The sequence below is a fragment of the Argopecten irradians genome, chromosome 7 (assembly GCF_041381155.1).
Source record: "Argopecten irradians isolate NY chromosome 7, Ai_NY, whole genome shotgun sequence".
Taxonomy (NCBI): domain Eukaryota; kingdom Metazoa; phylum Mollusca; class Bivalvia; order Pectinida; family Pectinidae; genus Argopecten; species Argopecten irradians.
In genome coordinates, this window is record NC_091140.1 from 45,955,671 (window position 1) to 45,981,310 (window position 25,640).

Genomic DNA, 25,640 nt, shown 5'->3' on the forward strand with positions numbered 1-25,640 from the left:
ATTTATACAAGTTCTGTTCCCCTTTCCCCAAGGATGTTTGTGGCCAAATTTGGTTACAATCCATGTAGAACTCTATGACAAGTAGCGATTTAAAGGATTTACCTCTATTTCCCCTATTGGGCCCCGCCCCTCCTGCCCCCGGGGGATCAGAGCCAGGTGAGCTAAAAATGTGACAAAAACAGTTAAACTCGCCACATGAATACTTAATTTAAGGCAATTCTTGTCTTCAATAGACCTCTCAAGATGCAAATGGCAGATAGAGTCATATCTGATATACAGATAGATAGATCTATAGAGAAATAGATCCAGAAGGTCTTGTTATTGAGAAAAGTGAAAGAGTAATGATCTTGACCTTTTAACTCTGATCACATGACATGCACAATTTGACCTTATCCCTCTGAACACACGACAACTGCACAAATTTGATCAAAATCTGTACAAAAGTAACGGATTACATGGATGAAATAATGTCCGTTCTGTAAAATACTGAAGTGTAGCTGTTTTTGTTAGCAGGTGAGAGTATAGTATGACAAACGGATGAAAGAACTGACAGATGCCAGACGTCACAAACTTACACTGGTGTCTGGCATAATGGTCTGTCACATTAGAACCATGTAACAGAGATTAGAGTTTTACACCTCAAATAGATTTATTCAAACCTGAAAAAAATTTGAGAGATAGAAAAAATATAACATAAAGTGGCAGTTACCATTTCCTGTTTTCGTATAAAATGCTTCACATAACATTAACAAATCCATATTTGAATATCACAGACCTGTATGGCCTTGTAGGTAGGCATAGGTCTATTGTTATACTATGCGTTTCTTAGCGTTACATCATATTTGGTGAAACTTTTACTCACAAGCTAACAACATCACAATTAATACCTATCTGCCAAGGGCCAATAACTCTGTAATATGAAAAGATAGGATTTTACAAGTCAGCTTTTATGCATACATTAAAATGGTTTTGTTAACTTACCTTGCTAACAAGCATGTCTGTTTCATCAAAGTGTCTGCCAATCATCTTGGGGGTGTCACCTGGAATGGGTTCCACCTTTATACACACCTCCATACCTTTCCTAGCGATGTCCACATGTTTGTGGTTGGCTTCGAGACTTGTAACCCGCCCGATGTCCAGAAACTGAAAAATAAAATACCTCTGTTAATCAATTGCACCTAAGAATTTGGTTTCATTAGTTTAACTTCCTATTAACAGCCAGGGTCATTTCAGGACGTGGCAGGTTTAAATGGTGAATGAGAGTCTGAGTGCCTACAGAAAAACCACTGACCAGTGGTCAGTACATGGTAAACTCGCAATCCAGATATGAAAAGTTTGTGACAATATGTCGAATCATCTTATCCAGTTGGCCACAAACACTCCCAAGAAATGATGGATGAGAATTGTGGTTTAAAACACTTGTCTTTCATCTCAGCGACCTGGGTCAGAACAGTTTGTAATCACCCTCAGAGTCAGGGCAGGCAATTTTCAATCTAAATTTGTACAATTTCTGATGGAGTGCAAACAAACAGGGTTTATCGTAAGGATGGATAAGGCAGTAGGTCAGAAACCTATGTCGTTGGATCAAACAGTTTTCATCCAAGTGATCAAAGCAGCATGTCAGAATCAGCAGTGGCCAGATCTATGTGAATGCTAATTGATCTGATGACAGATTAGACGGGATGTCAGAAACGGAAGGGTCTGACTATACAGTTCTGATTATACGATCCGACAAAACATGAGAGTGGATACACAGGAAGTTATACTACACTGTTTTGAGAGTATTAGATGGGACTGGATAATCGTAAATGGTCAGATTATAAAGGTGTTATGTTTCTGTCTACTACAGACTTTAGTAAGACTACACAAGTTTTATGTTTCTGAACACTAGATACTTTAGTCTGAGTACAAAGGTGTTATATTTCTGACCTCTACAGACTTTTGTCAGACTACACAGGTTTTATATTTCTGACCTTTACAGATTTTAGTCAGATTACTGAGGTTTTGTTTCTGACCACTACAGATTTTAGTCAGACTACACAGGTTTTAAATTTCTGACCACTACATGCTATAGCTTAAGACCACAACAAGCCAACAGGTAGACTATAGATAGAGGGGGGAGGAGAGAGGCAGGACAAGCACAGGTGTGGGCAGACCGCCAGACCCCACTATCTTTCCTCCAACACAAATCATCTGATTAAGCAAGATGTGTGGTTTCCTGTTTAAAAGTGCAGTACCAGTATTGTAGGAACATTTTAGAGTTCATCTTATGATTCCTAGTCAGATAAGGAGTTCCTCCTGCGATAGTATCTGCTTCCCAATATTAACAGCTAGCATGAGCAGATTAGAACCAGTCAAAAATGTACTACCCCTGTGAAGAGCCGTCAAAAACTATAAAGTTAGCTGTAACACTTCTACGTTATGAAAATGTAATATCAAGATTTCGGTATCTTATCTGTTTACCCAGCCAGGGGCAGCACCAGTGTACTTCCTTTCCCACCCCTCCCATACCGTAACATGAAAGGCCTCTCCCCAGGTATGTATAACAATAAGTGTCCACCTAGTGTAGGTATCCCCCCCCCCCCCCCCAGTAGATACAGGGCCTCCTGACCCCCAGAGATTTCCCCCTCCACCAGTAGATACAGGGCCTTCTGACCCCGGGGATTTCCCTCCTCCATCATGAGGTACAGGGCATCCTGACCCCCAGAGATTTCCCCCTCAACCAGTAGATGCAGGGCCTCCTGACCCTAGGGAATTCCCCCTCCCCTGGCAATAATAGAGCCTTCTGACCCCAGGGATTTGCAGTGGCAGTGGTCTTATCCATATAAGAGAGACAATAATATGAAAACTTCCTGCTAACTTTACAATGATAGAGGTTTTCTGACTGACCCCTTTCCACAGGTTTTGTTGTATACCTCCGGTTATATCATGAATTCCCCTGGATTATGACATTGCCCAGTCTAAAGCATACATTATCATCCCATTTCCTAAAGTTATGCCGAAATGATTAATTATGATTTCCCTAGTTATGGCAGTGCCCCCCCCCTCCAATTAAGTATGGTTTCATGATGTCCCTGTCCACTGTCTGTGGGTTATCACACAATGCCCCTTTCTCTTAGGTATGTTTTAATGACCCTGACTCCCCCTAAGCTATGACACAATGCCCCTTTCCCTTAGGTATGTTTTTATGACCCCCCCCCTCTCCCCCTGGAATATGACACAGTGCCCCTCCCCCCTATAGGTATGTTTTTATGATCCCCCTCCCCCCTGGGATATGACACAGTGCGCCTCCCCCGCAGGAAAGTTTTTATGATCCCCCTCCCCCCCTGGGATATGACACAATGCCCCTCCCCAATAGGCTTAACTTTTCATGATCCCCTTCCCCCTGAGATATGACACAGTGCCCTCCCCCCTCAGGTATGTTTTTATGACCCCCTCCCCCAGGGATATGACTCTGTGCCAGCTCCTAAGGTGAGGCATTGGGGGAGTGCCAGAACTAGCAGTGTGTGAGAGACTTGTACTATCATTGCCAGCAATATCCGGCACTGTTTCTGACGTCAATGAAGCTGGCTCTGAGAGAAGACAGCTGCATGGGTATACAAATACACAGGGAGGCATCTGCCTCAGTCAAAGCTGCATTCTGAACTACCCATCCTTACTCGACCTAAGTACACTTTCTTTTTAGTTCATTCCCTATATTAATGAATAGACATCTTACTTTCCCTTTACAGCAGTTCATCAATTGTTAGAGATCTGGAAAGAAGATGGTTTTGTGTTGGGGGTATTGTTGTAGGTATTAAGGGGTAGGGGTGGAGAGGCTTATTACAGGTATAGTTGACAGGTGGGGGTGGGGGGAGTGGGGGAGTGAGGGTAGTAACACCAGGGTGGTGGCAATCAAAATGGGGTAGGGGAAAGATACAGAGGGTGGGTAGACATCTGTGACAGATGGAGAGGAATGGTTCTTGTATCAGTATGACCTCATACGGAAACTGGGTAAAGGTGATTATCTAAGTGTAGCAAAAACATTAGTAATTTTAGTAGTCTTAAGTTTTTATACAAGGGCTGGATTTTGGACAATTTCGTTAAGTCATCTATCTGTGCTGTCAGTAAACATATAACACATAATATCTTATCAACATTGATATGCCTTTTAATTCACCTCTTTCAACTTTCATAACCAAAACAGGCCCAGTTTATACAGAAGGGTGATGGGTCAAGGCTGGTAATTTATCTCGGTAAATCTTGGAGCCAATGATTGATATGGTGGTGGCGTCTATTTCAATGTATCAATATGTACCCCCACCGACCAAATCAATCTATACTGTCAGGTTTTTACTTAGGAGGTGATGAATAAAGCGTTCCACATCAGCACACATGCACACACCTCCACCAGCCCATAAAGTCCTATTACACACATTTAAATTGTAGTGATCTCACGTGAACCATGATGTCCGATACCTCAAAATATCAAAGTGAATCCCTATCTAGTCTAGGTAAACATTGGAATATGTTATTAGGATATTACCTGAATATTTAATACTGATGAAATATATATTTCATCTTAGAAAATAATTCTAGGTTCAGGTTTTACTTTCTGATCGTCTTACTAAAAACTCCATTTTTGCATTCATGCAATAAAATTTTCCCTTTTTTGCGGGATTTTTTTTGCATTAAACAAGTTTATTTCTGCTAGAAAATCAGTTATTTTATTTCACATTTTTTCTTTTCTTTTTTTAGTTTTATACTTGTGTTTTTTTTCTGGATTTTCCAGAATATTTTAAATGATAAATATCTTCAGCATTTTAGATGTAAGGTTTGATTTTCCAGTCATTAAGAATTTAACTGCTTTTCCCGTCCGTGAACCAAGATGTGTATCGGGTAAAAAATAAAAAGTTTGACAAACTTGAACTAGGAAACTGTATATAACAGGACTTGTCCTAAACATTATCTGTTTTTTTCTTTTGCTCACTTAAAAACATTTCCCTTCCCCCTTGCCCATTTGCCAATTTTATCATATTTTCAAGATTTACCACAACATTATTAATACTAAATGATGATAACCACATAATGTATTTTTATGAAATGCTGCTTTAATCACTTTTGTATTGCATCAAGGAAAAAGAAAAAGTTTTCCAAATGTACCTATAGTAAAAAATTGTTCACAACAGCATACAAGTTATGATTGAATCCATACCAGGAGTATGTGTTTATTGTTTGTTGAAGCTTGAATCCTTATACATGAGGACATGCAATCAAATAAAAAAGGTTGAATTGTTTTTATTTGAAGGGATGCTTTCAAGGAAAATCTACCAACCAACAGCTAGTACCTTACAAATGTACATATGGGCAACACCTTCCGCCTAAAGGAGGAGAGATGGTACATATTAAAATGAAGATATTTTAACCACTCAGCCACTGTGGCCCCTCTATAGACAGGAAATATACATTGTAATGTGTACATACAGGAGATAGAACTATAGTGTGTATACTTATTCAGTAAAGGTCGATGTGTTCCCATGGTCATACCAATGGCACAAAATTTGACATCGCCGCGACCCGCAATCAACAGCACACTAGAACGATTACTGCAACAAAACCTGTCAACTCGGCAAGAAATTAACAAAACTGCAGATATCACCTTGAAAATTGCATAAGAAATAAAACGCTTTTGTCATCCAGAATGGCAGCGTGAACTGTGAATTATGGGATGACATTTACAATGACCTTTGCCCTAAGATGGGAACTAGCAAGTGTTGTGTACGACATACGTTCTAGTCTTCATAATTATAACTCCTCCAGAAATGGGGCCTCTTTCCTGCTAGATTAATCTTTTACAGAAGAGATTTACAAAATTTATGCTAATTACACAGAAAGCAGGCATGCCGCCTTGCCAGCAGAGCTCCACAACACCGCCTGTATACTGAGACAAGTTCCACTAGTCTACAATACATATATCTTTTCTTAAACAGTCCAGATAAAAATTTCAACTTCACATTTTTTCTTAAATGTTTCAATCATTTTTTTCTGCTGTACTTTGAAGAAATACCTCCATTGAGGTCAACTTCATACCAAACAAATTTTCAGTTATGAAACATTAAATTCGATGACTTGGCAACGGAGAAAAATCAAAACAAACGAACAGCGAGCCAATCCTTCAGGTGTTCTTCCACGAAATGAGATCGACTGGTATGTTGGGATGCTGGAAAACATGGATTGAGTTCTCCGCAGATTTTGTCTTCAGTGTTAAATCCAATAAAGAAAATTCAAAAATCTCAATGTGCTATTAACAACTATTGCCCTTCAAATCAAGGACATGTTGGTCTTAAAAGACATGCCTTCTTTAATTAAGTGATGAAAGAAAGCCAGAGCTTTTGAAGTAAAACCATCAATCTAGACTGTACTAGAGAAAACTCAATATGTATAACACCGACCTGAGAGCTGGTTGGCATTTATGAAAATTCTTTAACTTAAATTTTTTCACTTAGTAGGCCAAAAGACAAGAGGCCCATGGGCCTTAACGGTCATCTGACTCTTGGCTTAATACAAAATAGTCGTTTAAAGATTATAGCCTATTTGACTCCTGTAAATGAGGTCAAGGTCATTCATTTGAACACACTTAGTAGCCTTTCATCCCAGCATGCTACAGTCCTAATATCAGTACCCTGGGCCTTCTGGTTCTTGAGAAGAAGTCGTCTAAAGAATTTAGCCTTTTTGACCCCTGTGACCTTGAGTGAAGGTCAAGGTCATTCATTTGAATAGACTTGGTAGTCCTTCATCCCAGCACGTCACAGGCCCAATATCAGGACTCTAGGCCTTTTAATTATTCACAAGAAGTTGTTAAAAGGATTTTAGCCTATTTGACCCCTGTGACCTTAAATGATGGTCAAGGTCATTCATTTGAACAAACTTGGTAGCCCTTCATCCCAGTATGCTGCAGGCCCAATATGGGTACCCTGGGCCTTCTGGTTCTTTTGAGAAGTCGTTTGAATGAAAAGTTTACGCACGGCGAAGGGCCGATGGTGCATGATGACAATAGGTCATCCGGAACCTTCGGGTCAGATGACCTTAAAAGGAAAAACCATTCTGTAATTCTTCCCTATATGCATGGGGAATTTAAGCTAAGGAATATAGATGAATCTGACCCAGTAATGCTTTGTTATGGAGAATTTGAAATTAAAGCTAAGGGATTTTTAAAGTTCATGAATGTTGATAGAACTGATACAATTATAAAGAGAATATGAAATTAAAGATAAAAGATTTTTTAAATTTAAAGAACATTGCATGTAAACTTGGTCATAATGTCAGAAACTCTGCAGGCCTGTGATTGGTCATTTGTTTTATCCTGAACTGCCATCAGTTTTACTATGGGATATTCCAGGGGTGGATATAACGACGGTGAAAGTAAACACTGGAGTGTCATGGAATCCAGACTTTCAGGTCATGCGTTACAGAACGCCAAAGACGAACATCAGAAAGAGGGCCCCGCCCAGTGCTACAGCACGTGGCTAATATTGGCTCTATCGCTCTGACAAAGTAACAGTATGCACCTAGGAGGCAGAATATACTTCAAACCACTAAATCTCCACTGCCAAATCTGTGTAGCCTCAGCCTTGCTCATCCCACACCACCAAAAACACAACCCTAATAACCGTACTAACATACTGACATCAAATCTGCACAAAAAATAAATAAATTCGTCCATTGAACTTCTAAATTGTTATATTCAGAAATTATCCAGAAAATTAGGGCATTTAAATTTTGTGATGTAAAAAATGATTGTGCTGTATATAAAGCATGAAGTTGACCAATCAGAAATGAAACGCAAAAACTCAGAAATCTTATAAGCTACACTTCTTATCAAGACTCAAACTCCATTACATGCCTAGCCAAAATTCTTCTTGCTGTTTATTTACAAATCAGTCGCTTCATAATTTTTCTTCTCTGCAATCTTTTGATAATTTCTTTTTCAACAGTAAAAAAAATCAACACCTTTTTTGATAATCAGATTTTCTGATGTAATTATCTTTTTGTCTAGTATCTTCTTGTTACCCTATTTATCATAATGCTCAACTATATTTTTAAGGTGTACTGAAAAAAAAAATTCCCAAAAAACCCAAAACCCCAGCAAATGTGTAAATTTACCAGAAGTGAAGTATCTTACTGTTTTCAAGGATAAAGTTGGATTGAAATAACCAGATTACATGGTAAGAAGTATGTTGTGTGGGCTACCAAGGTACCATTAGTTTGAGGAATCAAATAAATACAGAGGTTACGGCAGTTCTCTTTTAACATGCTTTCTCAAGGTGTATTCAACTTCCGTAATATATATCAATTTCTTTACCCATCAGCACAATTGGAGTATGTAGCACAAATCTGTATTTACATTCTGTGTCAGTTCGGTATCATAATTTTTCAGAAATCAACAAAATTTTTCGCACAAAACTGATGATGTACTACCAATCTATTTTTTAATATAGAATTTTTGTCTTGACTAAAATGTCTGTAACAAACATTGGTTGATTGGGCTTAATGTTCTGTCTACAGTTGGCTAAGGTCATAGAGAGAAAGACTCTCATGTATGCAATGTGTTGTGTGTGATGAGTGTGTTTTGGGAGGCTGTAGTATGTTGTGTCTCTAGTTGGACCTTGCCATTTTTACAGTGCTATCTCAATGAAGCATGATGCCAAAGACATCAAACAACACACACACCCTACTCAGTCACATTCTATTGACAAAGGGTAAACCAGTTGTCCCACTCCTTTTATGCTGAGTGCTAAGCAGGAGCAGAAACTAGGCCAAAAGTGAGGTGGTGTCAATGGAGACATTAGGAAAGAGATAGTCGGTTAAAAAGAGGAGAAAAGATGTAATTACAAAATGTCGTCTTTTATGATTATGCAAAGAAGGGGCAGCAGGTACAATTAGAACACCCTACCAGCAGAGAAGTCATATGAAATTGGGACACGGGACATGAGGCAGGGACACGGGACATGAGGCAGACAGTGGAAACACCTTTATATATAAATAGATTCTTACCTCTTTACTTGGTACACAGAGTGGTGTCCCTTCCTTGAGGAATCCGTCCTCTACGACGACACCACACACTATCGGGTCACGCGAGTTAAAGATATATTGTGGCAGAATTTTAACCTTACATGGAAAAACTGCTATATGTCTATACAGGTCCTGATTTTTCTTTTTGATAGCGTTTCTATATGCTATAAACTTGTCAAACAAGTTGTATATAATGTCTGCTGTGAATATCGTTACACCTAAACTGTCCGCCATCTCTTGAGCCTCTCTTTCAACCCGCACATCGAACGCTAGAATCACAGCATACCTGCGGAAAAGAAAAGGAAAATCATCATATTAATATCAATGAATCACAAAATTGAAAATATATTTTGATTTAATTACGATATTGTGATGCAATAATTTGAACCTTTGAACTTTAAATGACTTTGAAATCAGTTGATAGTTGGTCAGTATAACCAGTTATTTTGACTATAAAAAAAAATATGAAATTTTAGTAATTTTAAAATCGTCTATATATGTAGCTTGTATACACGTTTTGTTCATTTCTCAATATTTCGTAGATCAAATTTTTGTGATCATGGCAATCCATCATAAAATCGTAAAATTATCTTTCTTGCAAAATTAAATAACCACCTACATTCTGCATCTATACTTTGTTGTAGAGCTCTCTATAATATTAGAAATATTTAGCATCAAATCCGGTCATATTGCTTGGATATATGATATTTTCTTTGCATACAATTATTTCAGCCTTAACTACTGTATATGGCATTCCCAGTTGTACTGCCTTCTGGGTTGAATAGAGTGAAAATCTTTTTTCCTCTTCTTTTTCCTTTCTTCAAAAGTCTCTGGACATCCCTAAGTTTCAAACTAGGGGGAGATAATCTAGTATTAAAATTATGCTGAGAAAATCTTAGGGTTTGGTAACCAGCTGCTTTGGTACATCTGCACCAAGAGGATGGTGATAATGTAAGGCAACCACTGGCAGAGCAGTGGGGATGAAGGTCTTTAGGTACCACCAGGCTTGTAGTTAGTCGGTACAGGCAGTGTGACCTCATTCTGAATTTTTGTGGTCACATTTATGATGGCCACCTCTGGTTGGGAAGGTGAAAGACAGATTATTTCTGTCTGTTAGGTTACTTAGGTGGATGTGATGAAGCTGGTACCTAAAACCACTGAACTACTGTACAACAACCAATAACATCAGATATCCAGTTAGTCCTCACCCATAGAACTACTTGTAACCTCGATATAAAACCACAGGTCACCATGTGTACAGTAACCATGTGTACAGTAACCATGTGTACAGTAACCATGACAACAAAAGACAATGAGAGATTGTGTACTCTATGGTTTGGACTGTTATGGTAAAATTCACATTCAATTCAAACCTTGATATCATGAATGCTGAATTTATTTTGTGCATCTTAAACAAATTTTATAGAGTATGTAATACAACTTTTATAGAGTATATAATACAACTTTTTATAACTTAAATGTTAAGAAAGCCAGAGAAAAAGAATAAACACCATTAGTTTAAATCAATTTTTCATTGTCACATTTAACAAGCAATTTCTAATATAGGGTCAATTAAAACAAGCAATCATTAACAGCATCGAAAAAAACTTTTATTTTATTTTCTTTAGCTGTACATTCATCTTTAAACAAATAAGTCCTGGTATGCAAAACGATTTGAGTACAATCCTGACAGTTATGAAACAGACTACAATAGTTTTTTTTTTAGATATTTCTTGAGAACTGAAAGAAACAGTATCTAAATCAGTCCAATGTTGAGCCTTTCAGTAAACGATATGACCTTCATGAATAAGATGACTCTTGACCTTTGACCTTTAACACTAGAGACCACCAAATCCTGAAATGCTTGTCTGGCTAAGTTTTGTCTTGATTTCACCACTTTGGTTCCATCAACATGCCATTTAGGTTTTCTATTTTTGGCTGCCATGGCCGCTCGAAATCCCTATAATTATATTCTGAGCTTGGTTTATTTAAGATAGCGCTCTGTACAAGAACCCAGCTGTTGCTTTTTTAATTGAGACAGACATTCTCCACATGGCCTATATTAACTCTTCCGTCTGCAGCTAGCGTTTTTGTGGTCAACCACAGGTCCAGTATCAAACAGTTTGGTCAGTCTGCCAGTCAGCAACATGTTCTTTACACTGTACTTCTCAGTATAGGTTTTTATAAGGAACAATAGCTGGGAAGTTTGGTAGTTTGTTTTTTCTTTATCAGAAAATGTTTTATACTTTGAATCTATTTTTTGAGCCTCCTATTCTCCTATACAATGCACCACACTGAATGATGACTAACAAGTGATATTTAGGATGTTCAGATTTGGGTGTCTATACAGAGTTCCCAATTTCCTGTGTGTTGGGGATGACAGGGATGGGGTGGGTAGTGGGGTGGGTAGTGGGGTGGGGGTTCATCTTCCTGACCATATTTTTTCCCTCATTATAAAAGAATGAGTATTAATAAGCAAGCATGCTACCCAGATATTTAAACATCAATTACAGAAATCAGTTCTATATAAAGATCCAATAAGACTTTTAAATTCAATCCATCAGAAATACTCACTGTGTGTCGTGTTCCAACATAATGGATGCTTTCATGATGTCCTTTCTATGGACAGGACCAATATTAATGCCCGCATACTGAAACAGAGGAGCAAATGATCAGTGTTTTATGTTTGTATATGGAAACCTTGTTATACCGTCACCATTGAACAGTAAACTTTGATACAGAGCCACAAATGGAAAATTAAAATTTAATACACTATCAATATTTAAATGTAAATCATTGATACCTTTACTGATATTATTAGTTAAAGGGACAATTCAATGAGGCTTATTCTGTTACAAATGTATTGTTCTATATTCCATATGAAACATATAACAAGAAATATTGACAAATTCCACAACATTGTTATGCATTTTGATTGTTACCGTTGAAATTCCAAATTGTTGATCAATATGATAAACAGGAACAACATGCATGCTGTACCCATACGGAACCAAAGTCATGTATGTAAATCAAATGCAATACATAACCACTGAGGAATGGTGAAATTATATTTTGACAAGAACATGCACCTGATAACGTAAACACACTACTGTGAGAGCAATTTGAGTAGTTTTAGAGAAAAATTTCTTTACTACACTGGCAAGGGCCAGGGTTCGACATACAAGACATTCGACCACAATGTGTAATGGTGGATAGTACAGTAAGTGACATAGTAACATTTCATATACATTTCACTACAGTGGGTTTTTCTGGCATATCCCCCTAAAACCAACTAATCTAATTTCTATCTAAACTGGTTTGTTTCCATATATATGCAAATTTTAATATACTCTTACACTGAATTGTCCATTTAAATAAATATTTGATTACACACTGTAATTCAGAATTAAAACAAAGTTATATCTTACAATGTGTGAGCATAGACCAAATGTCACTTTAAATGCTTGATATATTTTTTCATGCTTAACCTGCAGCAGAGCGGGACAAAGGAAGGCTGTTTCTACTTACTGGAATATTAGAAGTTTTGAGGAACTCCAGAAGAGCTTCAAGGGAGCCTAGTGTAGAAGCTTGTACAAATACCCCTCTCTCAGAGAGCTTGATGGCATTCAAGACTTCTTTCAGGGCCGTTGACAGTTCCTCCTGCAAGAGAAAATATTTTCAGTGAAATTATTTATTATCAAATGATAAAAGGGAAACAACTCTGTATACATGAAACAAATAAAGGACAACAACTCTGTAAATATAGATTACTAAACAAGTGTTGAACATGAAGCAAACTGCAACAAGTCTGAATATAATAATGGTACAAAAATTTTATATCATCAAAACGAAACAAAGGGAAACAGCTATTTGTATATATCCGATTATACTAAAACTAGATGTATAATAAACAATGTTGTCAATCCTTTACACACGATTTGGTCACAGTGTCAATTTACAGACTGATGTTAAAATAAGGGGCAATAACTCTGTTAATATTGGGAGGGAAAGGGTGTGTGTGTACTTCTTAATACAAGCTTTATAATGTGTACCCATATATGAGGTGATATCTTTTATTGTCCGTTTTGTACTTTAAATTTTAATCATCAGTCCATCAACATATTCAGTATATAACCTCCTCCCTCACCTCTACCCATGAACCCTTCACACTTCCCCCTTCACACTCCCCCCTCCACACTCCCCTGTATGTTTTCATAGCCCTGTTATCATTTGGATTCCATACCTCCTTATCACAATATTACTTTGCTCTAAAATGTTGTACTGCCACCAAGAGTAAACATTACGCTTGTTCTAAAGACTGCACATATAAGCCTATCATATTTGAAAACAAGGAGCTAGTGGAAGCTCTGATCCCTTCTTTCAGACCCTATAGAGAATTGATCTTTTTACCTTGTAATTACCAGGGGAACCACCCTACCTATCCTCCGATTAGTACGAAAGAATTCTCAGCCCTGAAGCATAATGTTACATACAATCAACCAAAACATCTTTCCCTTTACGTAATACAGATAGCACACACTAATATATCTTTTCCATATGCTGGTTCCAAAACTTCTGTAACATTAATTGACTTGTCCACCCTCCCTCTTTATTCATACTTTATACCTGGGTTGTCTGCCCTTAGTTTCTACTGCTGGACAAGATGTATGGGGATAGTTTAGGATGGCACGTCTACAGAAAATATATATACATAAATATTTGAATCCAAAAAGAGTAAAAAGGTATAAGAAAAATAACAAAAACATTGAAATTTCTTGCTAGCGCTTGAATCCTGAATCAACTTAGGATTTAATATCTACAAAGATATATGTGGACAATTTATTCTTTCATACCTACGGGTGTAATACTGGCTGGTCCAGGACAACACACTCATGTCGCCTGAGGCTATATTGCATGGCTACCCATGCAATAAAGCCTCGTGACGTCACGGCGTCAACAAAATTTCTATTTCCTTGTTCACAAACTTGTCTGGTTTTACTATAAAAGATGCAAACAACGGAATTTGTGTTGAAAATATCACGTAATTTTTCATGTATGGGAAATTGACTTTCAGTCGTGGATTTCTTCGAATTGATTTCTTCGAATTAATTTCAAAATGGCGGGATATTATAGTTGTAAAATTGCAATTAAACGTCGAGGTATGAAAGAAAAATACTCTTTCATAAGTGGATATAAAGGATAGGGATATTCTACCCTCGAGATCACAAAATGTTGCAAAACCCTCGGCAAGCCTCGGGTTTTACTACATTTTGTGACCCTCGGGTAGAATATCCCTATCCTTCATATCCACATATGAAAGAGTCTTATAGGATTGTATGGGTGTAATGATGCTTAGATTTTATGAGGATGTCAACATTGGCTATATATAGATATTTTGTAAGTGTATGTGAAATTCTTAATATGATATATGGCATAGAATATGAAAAGGTTTTGAGAAAAACAAACTAGAGTTGGTATTTGATAAGTCCAGAAAATATATATCTGATGAGAAGTTACCCCATTACACTGCGGGGCTCCTACAGTCTTCCTCTTGACTTCATTTCCTGACCCAGTTTTCACCATAAGCCTGTTTCTATCTCTTTACCATATCACACTCCCCTGACCCTTGTCATGTACAAATCTCACACAATTGTGTAAGTTCACCCCCATATTTCCCCCCCCCCCGATGTCCAAGCCTATTTTTTTTTTAAATTCAATTTCGAAATATACTTCATGAGATCCAATATGTAATTGAAGGGGTTTGTGAATGGATGGTGTCCTGTAGTTTAGTGATACATCTCCATATAAGGCCGTGGGCCATTAGTGTCACTTCAGTCCTACACACTAGGGTCAGCACCAGTGTATATATGTCACTCAACACACAACACACTCGAGGGATGCTTGTTTTTATATTGAAATTGAACCCTAAAGTTTTGCCTGATGTTAAATCAGATACTGCTAAAAATGGAACTCTTTTATGATGGAGGTATTTGGTATGCTATAGACTAGCTACCATGACTACTATCATCAGTACTTAGATTCTTACATTTTCACATACTTGCCACCTTTTTGAAATTCCCTGGGAGTAAGTTCACATGTTTAAACTTTCAACCTCAAAATAGTCTACTTGTTATTTCCTTATAAAGAAATTAAAGGTTGATTTTGACCTGTTCTTTCTGATGTATAGTCAAATTTTTGACACTTTGAATATTTAAGAATTTGGACTTACTAAAATGGCCTACAAAGCGTTCAAAATCAGGATTATCTCCCCTAAATAGGGGGGGATTGTCAAGTATGTTTTAATAAGGACACAGAGTGGCTTAAATAAATGTGAGCCTTCAGATATGAAAAACCTTAGGCCCCTTTAGAACAAGAGGCCCAGAGGGCCTGTATCGCTCACCTGGTTTGTAATGCCAAATAATTTTCTGAATACAGGTTCATTGTTTCTTTTCTGAAGGAATTTAATATTAACCTCTAAATCCCCTATTGGGCCCCACCCCTCCTGCCCCCTGGGGGTCAGAGCCAAAATTTATACAAGTTCTGTTCCCCTTCCACAAAGGATGTTTCTGGCCAAATTTGGTTACATTCCAAGGAGAACTCTATGACTAGTAGCGATTTAAAGAATTTACCTCTATTTCCCCTATTGGGCCCCACCTCTCCTTCCCCCGGGGGATCAGAGCCAAAATTTATACAAGTTCTGTTCCCCTTCCCCCAAGGATGTTTGTGGCCAAATTTGGTTACAATCCATGCAGAACTCTATGAGAAGAAGTGATTTAAAGGATTTACCTCTATTTCCCCTATTGGGCCCTGCCCCTCCTGCCCCCTGGGGATCAGAGCCAAAATTTATACAAGTTCTGTTCTCCTACCCCCAAGGATGTTTGTGGCCAAATTTAGTTACAATCCATACAAAACTCTTGGACAATTAAGTAGCAATTTATAGAATTTACCTCTATTTCCCCTATTGGGCCCCACCCCTCCTGCCCCCGGGGGACCAGAGCCAAAATTTATACAAGTTCTGTTCCCCTTCCCCCAAGGATGTTTGTGGCCAAATTTGGTTACAATCCATACAAAACTCTTGGACAATTAAGTAGCAATTTATAGAATTTACCTATAATTCCCCTATTGGGCCCCGCCCCTCCTGCCCCCGGGGGGTCAGAGCCAAAATTTATACAAGTTCTGTTCCCCTTCCCCCACAGATGTTTGTGGTCAAATTTGGTTACAATCCATGTAGAACTCTACGACAAGTAGCAATTTATAGGATTTACCTCTATTTCCCCTATTGGGCCCCGCCCCTCCTGCCCCCGGGGGGTCAGAGCCAAAATTTATACAAGTTCTGTTCCCCTTCCCCCACAGATGTTTGTGGCCAAATTTGGTTACAATCCATGTAGAACTCTATGACAAGTAGCGATTTAAAGGATTTACCTCTATTTCCCCTATTGGGCCCCGCCCCTCCTGCCCCCGGGGGGTCAGAGCCAAAATTTATACAAGTTCTGTTCCCCTTCCCCCAAGGATGTTTGTGGCAAAATTTAGTTACAATCCATGTAGAACTCTATGACTAGTAGCGAATTAAAGGATTTACCTCTATTTCCCCTATTGGGCCCCACCCCTCCAGCCCCCGGGGGGCAAGAGCCAAAATTTATACAAGTTCTGTTCCCCTTCCCCCAAGGATGTTTGTGGCCAAATTTTGTTACATTCCATTCAGAACTCTATGACAAGTAGCGATTTAAAGGATTTACCTATATTTCCCCTATTGGGCCCCGCCCCTCCAGCCCCCGGGGGGTCAGAACCAAAATTTATACAAGTTCTGTTCCCCTTCCCCAACGGATGTTTGTGGCCAAATTTGGTTACAATCCATGTAGAACTCTATGACAAGTAGCGATTTAAAGGATTTACCTCTATTTCCCCTATTGGGCCCCGCCCCTCCTGCCCCCGGGGGGTCAGAGCCAAAATTTATACAAGTTCTGTTCCCCTTCCCCCAAGGATGTTTGTGGCCAAATTTAGTTACAATCCATGTAGAACTCTATGACTAGTAGCGATTTAAAGGATTTACCTCTATTTCCCCTATTGGGCCCCGCCCCTCCTTCCCCCCGGGGGGTCAGAGCCAAAATTTATACAAGTTCTGTTCCCCTTCCCCCAAGGATGTTTGTGGCCAAATTTTGTTACATTCCATTCCGAACTCTATGACAAGTAGCGATTTAAAGGATTTACCTATATTTCCCCTATTGGGCCCCGCCCCTCCTGCCCCCGGGGTGTCAGAGCCAAAATTTATACAAGTTCTGTTCCTTCTCCCCCAAGGATGTTTGTGGCCAAATTTGGTTACAATCCATGCAGAACTCTATGACTAGTAGCGATTTAAAGGAAATGTTGACGGACAGACGGACGGACGGACGACGGATGGACGGACGACCGGCCGCGCCATGACATAAGCTCACCGGCCCTTCGGGCCAGGTGAGCTAAAAATATAAACCCTTAATGCTTTGTCCCTAGAACAATATTTTTTGGGGATTGAGTTCAGGGAATTCAACCAACTTTCTTTGATGTTGGATTTCTTTTGCAAATTTTGTAATTAATCCATGTCAAAATTTTCTTAAGTTTATCATTGCTCATTAACAAGAAAGATAGTTTGTATTGATAGGAATTGTCAGTAACTTCTAAAAATCTGCAAAAGTCGAATTTGTATTGAAAAGAAATCTTGAAAAATAGTAGCATATTAGCTGCAAAAGGAACTTGGTTTATAGAATGGAGAAGAAATTTTGTGAAAGCAAGAACAAAGGGACCATTTGAGAAGTATTGTTTAGTATACATAGTAGCAGTCTTGTACCGAGTACTGTGTGCTTCAATTCATTCTGCATTTATGACAATGTATCATGTTGCAGAGGAAATGACTGGTTTGGCCAACCGAGATTGAAGCCTACCTGACACCCTTCAGCCTATGATATAAGTAGGGAGCAGCCCTAGCAATGGCCGGGACGTTACCTGCGATTCTGTCCCAATACAAACACTGTCAATTGAGATTTGTCAAACATATTAAAAAGTCTTTTACAAGGCCCTACACCTTTATTCTGCCACGTGCAACTTTCGCTTTTTTAACACTCATTTATCAAAATTAAATTTCTGATTTTTTCTTCTTTTATAAAAAAAAAAAAACCCATTTGTGATCTGCCACATATTGTTGAATTAAATTTCCATCTTAAAGACGGGAAAATTTCCCATAATTCATAATGCTTCCCGTTTCATTCATTACAATAGCATGATACAATCATAAACAAAGACAGTCAAACATCCTGGAAACCATCACCAAAATAGGTCGTTAAAAATATATTACTTCCCCTGAGTAGGGAAACGTCAACAACCTACAAGGGTGGAGTGTACTTTCTCTTTTATTTGACGATTGTAGGCTCTCCAACCCCTACTATTTAAAACACAAACATGTGTATATAGAACGTGGATGGCACAAGGGTACGATGAGTGGTTTAGGAGTTGGGACAGTCTACAACTAGACTCTTTAGGCTTTGATGGCAGAGTGGTTAGTTATAGAACATCCTACTACGTACCAGCCCCAACCTCTGGACCATATATGAACAATAGCTCCCAACCTTTGACCTGAAAAATTGTGAGGGTCATTTTCAGATAAATTAAACGTTTGTGAAAATTTGATCAGCAAAATACCCTGAAAGCCAGATAGTGAGATTTTAATTTTTTGTAAAATGGTGAAAATTTTCAAACCACGATAACAAAAAACTATATGGTTTACTTCCCTTATTTGGAAAGTTAAGTGTCCCGAATAACCAAAAGTACCTCTCATCCCTGGTAGTAGATTATTTGACACCTGGTCAGCCTCCTTTAGATGTGTGACAGAGTACAATATATTATGTCTACAGGGCCATTCAGTGTATTCCTTATCACATCTCTATCATAAATCACACATGCTGACATATTTTAATTTTGACTATAATGCAGGCCTACATGTTATGGGAGTCCCATCACACACACAGGGCCGTGTGGTGGTGGTGGTGGAGATCGGGGATGACCTTGAGTGACCTCCATATGTACCTGTTAGAGTGCCAGCCCAGATACACCTGTCTCACACCTGCTGTATAGTTTGTATTACCACACTATATCAAACTGTGTGATAACTAGCTTAGTGGTAAGTTAGGCAATACCATGAGATAGGTAATACCACGATACCACAAAATAGGTAATACCAAGAAATAGCAATCTTATACAATCATTCTTTCTTGGTCAATTTGATTTTGGCAGAGACATGTTATATTTATTTTATTCATACAATTTTTTTTTATATTACGACTAACTACAAGGTCTTAGTGGACTCTTCCCAAATAAAAAGTTCATATGTCCTCCCACTTAAATCTCCATCCCCTTCCATATGACATCACTCTGTTTTTGTCATTTGTCTGTCAAGCTTTATATCTACGGAGATCATAATAATCCTTGTGCCAAAATTTTATTGAAGGTCTTTATTAAATTTTTATTCTTCTCTCAAAGATGTTCTTATTCTCTCATTCCCAATCTACAACTAAAATGCTACTCTGAATTCATAACTTTATCTCCTATTTGGGAAAACTTAGTACCTTCCTCAGTAATGGTATAACTAATTTGGGTAATTACGAAAAATAGATGGGTCAGTTTCTAAAACACCTCAAGCAACAGACTGTAATTAGTTGTCTCAACATTTCAATAATTTATAACGCAAAAAAACTAAACATTCAGCTGGTGCTAGCAAATTTTACCTAAAATACAATACTAATCCTAGCGTATCGTATGGGGTCTACAGAATACTCTGTATCAGGATGAAAAGGCCCAATGTTGTTGGCCTTCACACAGGGCAGCCGACCAGACAGTTTCTTCATTCATAAAATCTATCTACAGTTGACTGTCGATAATTAATCACAGCCCTTTAATACAAAATTCAGAGAGAGGACCAATGTAATTTTGACAGGTATGAGACGGCTTTTCTCCAGGTGTCATTGTTAAGTCACTGATCTCAGCCTGGACAGCTTCAGTACAGACCAACACAAAATCCCTGTATCTGCTGATCCGTTGTGTTTTTCAGTCTGCATCCCGTGATACACCTGACATAGACCATCAGAAACCTTGTATATATCTGTAGCTCTTAAATAATGCCTTTGTAGACATTTCTTCAGTGTAGGTTTAGATGAATGAAAAAGCCTGTGTTGTAGAGTGAGGCTAACAAAGTCTGCACACCTGGCCTGCGGGTGTACCTGTACATAACTGACAGGAAATATCAGATTCCATTCACCAGCACAAAAAGCTATAGTCACACACCCAACAAAGGCTGCCATATCACATTTCATCCCCACAAATCAACGAAACCTCCACTATTACAATTGTAAACTTAGACACCTGTATTTAACGATTTATATCCAGGTAAGACTGAAACAACTACACCTGTATACAGACAACTGTAGTTAACGACTTATATTCAGGCAAGACTGACACAACTACACCTGTATACAGACACCTGTAGTTAACGACTTATATTCAGGCAAGACTGACACAACTACACCTGTATACAGACACCTGTAGTTAACGACTTATATCCAAGTAAGATTGACACAACTACACCTGAATACAGACACATAAGACTGACACAACTACACCTGTATACAGACACCTGTAGTCAACGACTTATATCCAGGTAAGACTGACACAACTACACTTGTATACAGATACGTAAGACTGACACAACTACACCTGTATACAGACACCTGTAGTTGATGTCTTATATCCAGGTAAGACTGACACAACAACACCTGTATACAGACACCTGCAGTTAATGACTTATTTCCAAGTAAGACTGACACAACTACACCTGTATACAGACACCTGTATTTAACAACTTATATCCAGGTAAGATTGACACAACTACACCTGTATACAGACACCTGTAGTTAACGATTTATATCCAGGTAAGACTGACACAACTACACCTGTATACAGACACCTGTAGTTAACGACTTATATCCAGGTAAGACTGACACAACTACACCTGTATACAGACACCTGTAGTTAACGACTTATATCCAGGTAAGACTGACACAACTACACCTGTATACAGACACCTGTAGTTACAACTTATATCCAGGTAAGACTGAAACAATTACACCTGTATACAAACACCTGTAGTTAACGACTTATATCCAGGTAAGACTGACCCAACTACACCTGTATACACACACCTGTAGTTAACTACTTATATCCAAGTAAGACTGACACAACTACACCTGTATACAGACACCTCTAGTTAACGACTTATATCCTGGTAAGTCTTACACAACTACACCTGTATACAGACACCTGTAGTTAATGACTTATATCCAGGTAAATCTGAAACAACTACACTAAAATGCACACACCTGTACTTAAGGACTTATATCCAGGTAAGACTGCATCTGTATACGCACACCTGTAGTTAACGACTTATATCCAGGTAAGATTTACACAACTACACCTGTATACAGACACCTGTAGTTAACGATTTATATCCAGGTAAGATTTACACAACTACACCAGTATACAGACACCTGTAGTTAACGACTTATATCCAGGTAAGATTTACACAACTACACCTGTATACAGACACCTGTAGTTAACGACTTATATCCAGGTAAGACTGACACAACTACACCTGTATACAGACACCTGTAGTTACAACTTATATCCAGGTAAGACTGAAACAATTACACCTGTATACACACACCTGTAGTTAACGACTTATATCCAGGTAAGACTGACCCAACTACACCTGTATACACACACCTGTAGTTAACTACTTATATCCAAGTAAGACTGACACAACTACACCTGTATACAGATACGTAAGACTGACACAACTACACCTGTATACAGACACCTCTAGTTAATGACTTATATCCAGGTAAGTCTTACACAACTACACCTGTATACAGACACCTGTAGTTAATGACTTATATCCAGGTAAATCTGAAACAACTACACTAGTATGCACACACCTGTACTTAAGGACTTATATCCAGGTAAGACTGCATCTGTATACGCACACCTGTAGTTAACGACTTATATCCAGGATAATTTACACAACTACACCTGTATACAGACACCTGTAGTTTACAACTTTTATCCAAGTAAGACATGCAGTCACAATTACACATTTACCCTATATATCAATTATACATGCAAGCTAAAGATTTTATCAAAATTACTTAATAAAGTTACCAATGAAAATTACATTGTTTATCTATTTGCTGTGCAATCATTTACAATTTTGCTTACTTAGCTAATCAGTTGATTGTGACTTTAATTATTTTCTTTTTCAAGTATCTATTTTCAAAAAGATTCCTTAATTACGACCTTGTCACCATTTGAACACCTGTAAATAAAGGTACTTTAGTATATACCTGTTATAATAAAGAACCACTGACACACCTCATAAATACAGGTACAAATAATTACTAGTACACACCTGTATTTTCGTTAGCGGTGGGTGTATATTTCATATAAACAATCAATTACCGTCAAACACATAACATTACCTAAAGATTTAAAAAAAAATGTTTTTTTGAAATGCGGCTTTCACAACCTTCCCAACAAATACCCCCCCCTTTAACACTAGGGGCCGTCCTTAGATAGATTACGAATGTGATAACACTTATCGGGCAAGACAATACTGCTAATAGGCCGACTCTCCTAGATAAAGACCCACAATCTCTTTGGCAAAAAAACTGCTACATCACTGAGCTATTATACAAATTGTTCCTGTGATTCATTTTGAGGAGTGAAAAATAAATATTGTGGTTTAAACAGAAAACATTTACCTTTAATTAAAGAGTAATAATTGAAACCCAAACTTGTGGTTTTTGTGTCTACCTATATCTAGTAAGAAGTTATTTTATTTGGAAAAGTTGAAAGAGCAACAGAAGGCCGTGGCAATTTTGTGTATCACGAGTCTGCGGTTTTGAGGTCCCGACTGACCTAGTGTAGTTATGTCACGGTATGTGGATTTTGTAAGCCCTTGCAGCATTTCTCCGTTTACAACAATATAACACTCGCTAAAAAGAATACAGAACTTGCCATCTTTCCACATATAGATTACTAGACTGAATATCATTGTCACAATGAACTTAGGACAATTTAGGTTTAGTTTCAGCCGGGTTTAGAAGTAGGACATTAGCCATAGACTTCATTCCTATACAAACATGGGTGCAGTAGTCAAAATCAATAGAATACACCACACAAAATCAAGCTCCATTTCTCAATACTCTTTTTTCTACTTCGTCATGACAGTCATGAGCTTGAAAGTGCACATGAATTATTGCTGTTTTTCACATCACTCATGAAAACGTCAGCAGATTTCTCTCTGTTCCAACTGTTAAAGCAAAGTATTTTAGACATCACCAGCTGTCACCGGTGACAATTCTCCATACTCTGAATACAATAACAGGTAGTACAGTGACTTTAGTAAAATATGAACTCAAAATACATCACAATATGCAGTAGTACAGTGACTTCAGTAAAATATGAACTCAAAATACCTCACAATCTGTAGTAGTACAGTGACTTCAGTAAAATATGAACTCAAAATACCTCACAATCTGTAGTAGTAAAGTGACTTTAGTAAAATATGAACTCAAAATACCTCACAATCTGTAGTAGTAAAGTGACTTCAGTAAAATATGAACTCAAAATACATCACAATCTGTAGTAGTAAAGTGACTTTAGTAAAAAAAGAACTCAAAATACCTCACAATCTGCAGTAGTACAGTGACTTCAGTAAAATATGAACTCAAAATACCTCACAATCTGTAGTAGTAAAGTGACTTTAGTAAAATATGAACTCAAAATACCTCACAATATGCAGTAGTACAGTGACTTCAGTAAAATATGAACTCAAAATACCTCACAATCTGTAGTAGTACAGTGACTTAAGTAAAATATGAACTCAAAATACCTCACAATCTGTAGTAGTACAGTGACTTAGTAAAATATGAACTCAAAATACCTCACAATCTGCAGCAGTACAGTCACTGGTAACCTAAAATGTGTTAATCTTGCCGAAACTTGTTAGAATAACGGCAGAATATTTAATTTTTACCAAGTTTCGGCAGAATTAGCATATGTGTTATTAGCACTTTTCCTCAGAATTCCAATTCGATCAGAAAAATTAAGTATTCTGCTGGTAAATTAAGTATTTTTCTGTCCACTGTTGGCGCAGTGACGGCCGACTAACAAACCATCAGAGGCTATCAGTTACAAGTACCCACCTTTGTTTACGTGCACGGCTATCTAATGCTACATAGTCGGGGTCAAATTTTCCGATGCGACGGTGAAATTAACAGATTCGGCGACAGAATTAAGTATTTCGTCGGTTATATTAATACTTTCTGCGCTAAGATTAACAGATTTTTCTGACTGACGTTGGTAATTATCGAGTGGATGCGCTGAGTACACACGGCTTGCACAGGTAAACATTAGGTGTGTGGAACGGGCTAAGCTATCCGATTGTAGTCTACCCCTGTGATATATATGTTTACGTCATGCATGCACTAAAATTACTTTATTTTCTCCAAATATACAGTTACTTGCTTTTTTTTCCACACTTCTCGTCATTCTTGCTACCTGGCGAAACATGCATCTTTCAACCTTTTTTCAGGAGAGTTCCGATACGAGCGGTAAAATATGAATTACTGTTTGTACTGGTGTTGATACTAAATGCTGTCCGAGGTTCTCGTTTCAGATATTGTATGACCAGAGAAGAAGATCGATGAAAATACCAGGCTGACGTTATTATGCAAAACTTATCAGCTGAAGAGCATTAATCTAGAAATAAATAAAATTATATGACACAAGTTCACGTGTTAATTTTTACCAATTTCCAATTTGTAAAGCTTGTCTACCCACCTTGTATACATGGCTTCGTTCTGTGATTAAGACGTATCTGTCTCTTTATCTTGATTAGTTTGTACTAGATTGATATTCTGTTCCTTTATTTCACCTTACTTGATAATTTTTCGATTGGTTGTGGCAAGGACGTATATGAGGTGGATAAGTCACACTGGGTTTTGGGCAAGTACGGTACAGGAGCTTTTGTCTTTTTGCACTGACTGTGACGTTAAGCGATGCCTGATTTTCCTTTGATATCCTGCGGCGCAGCATTTGATGTAGCTTGTGGGTGCGAGGGTTACTGTCTTACTTTCTGAAGCGTGCTGTCAATTCATGAGCTGTCATATTTTTAACGAAAAACTTAACAAAAATCTTCTGAATCTTCCTTATTTTAAGCAAGTACTAAACGTTGTAAAATTTTCTTTGGTATTTCTTTTGACTTGATAAGAGTTTAATTATCTGTTGAGAATATTTATTATTCCCGGTTCATAGACATCGTGCGCGGTGTTTAGTAGTGTTTACAAAGGGACAGTGACGAATCCTGACTTATAAATCCTTGGTTGCGGTTTGGTAAATTTTTCTTCATTTCTATCATAGATTTAGATAGTAATGATTAAATTATCTATGTCTCTGTTTCTATCTATACAACGTTTTTTTGTATGAAAAGTATTTCCCGTAAATAGTCAATT

At 37.9% G+C, this 25,640-nt stretch overlaps 1 protein-coding gene across 1 annotated transcript in view; it reads right to left on the reverse strand.

Moving 5' to 3' along the window:
* LOC138326699 (eukaryotic translation initiation factor 5B-like) overlaps nucleotides 1-25,640 on the reverse strand; it is a 100,135-nt gene that overhangs the window by 17,503 nt on the left and 56,992 nt on the right. Inside the window, exons 15-18 of the mRNA XM_069272703.1 lie at nucleotides 12,580-12,711; nucleotides 11,626-11,702; nucleotides 9,034-9,337; nucleotides 982-1,143 (exon numbers count right to left, since the gene is read on the reverse strand). Of these exons, the coding sequence (XP_069128804.1) occupies nucleotides 982-1,143; nucleotides 9,034-9,337; nucleotides 11,626-11,702; nucleotides 12,580-12,711 (675 nt within the window). The remainder of the gene's footprint in view (nucleotides 1-981; nucleotides 1,144-9,033; nucleotides 9,338-11,625; nucleotides 11,703-12,579; nucleotides 12,712-25,640) is intronic.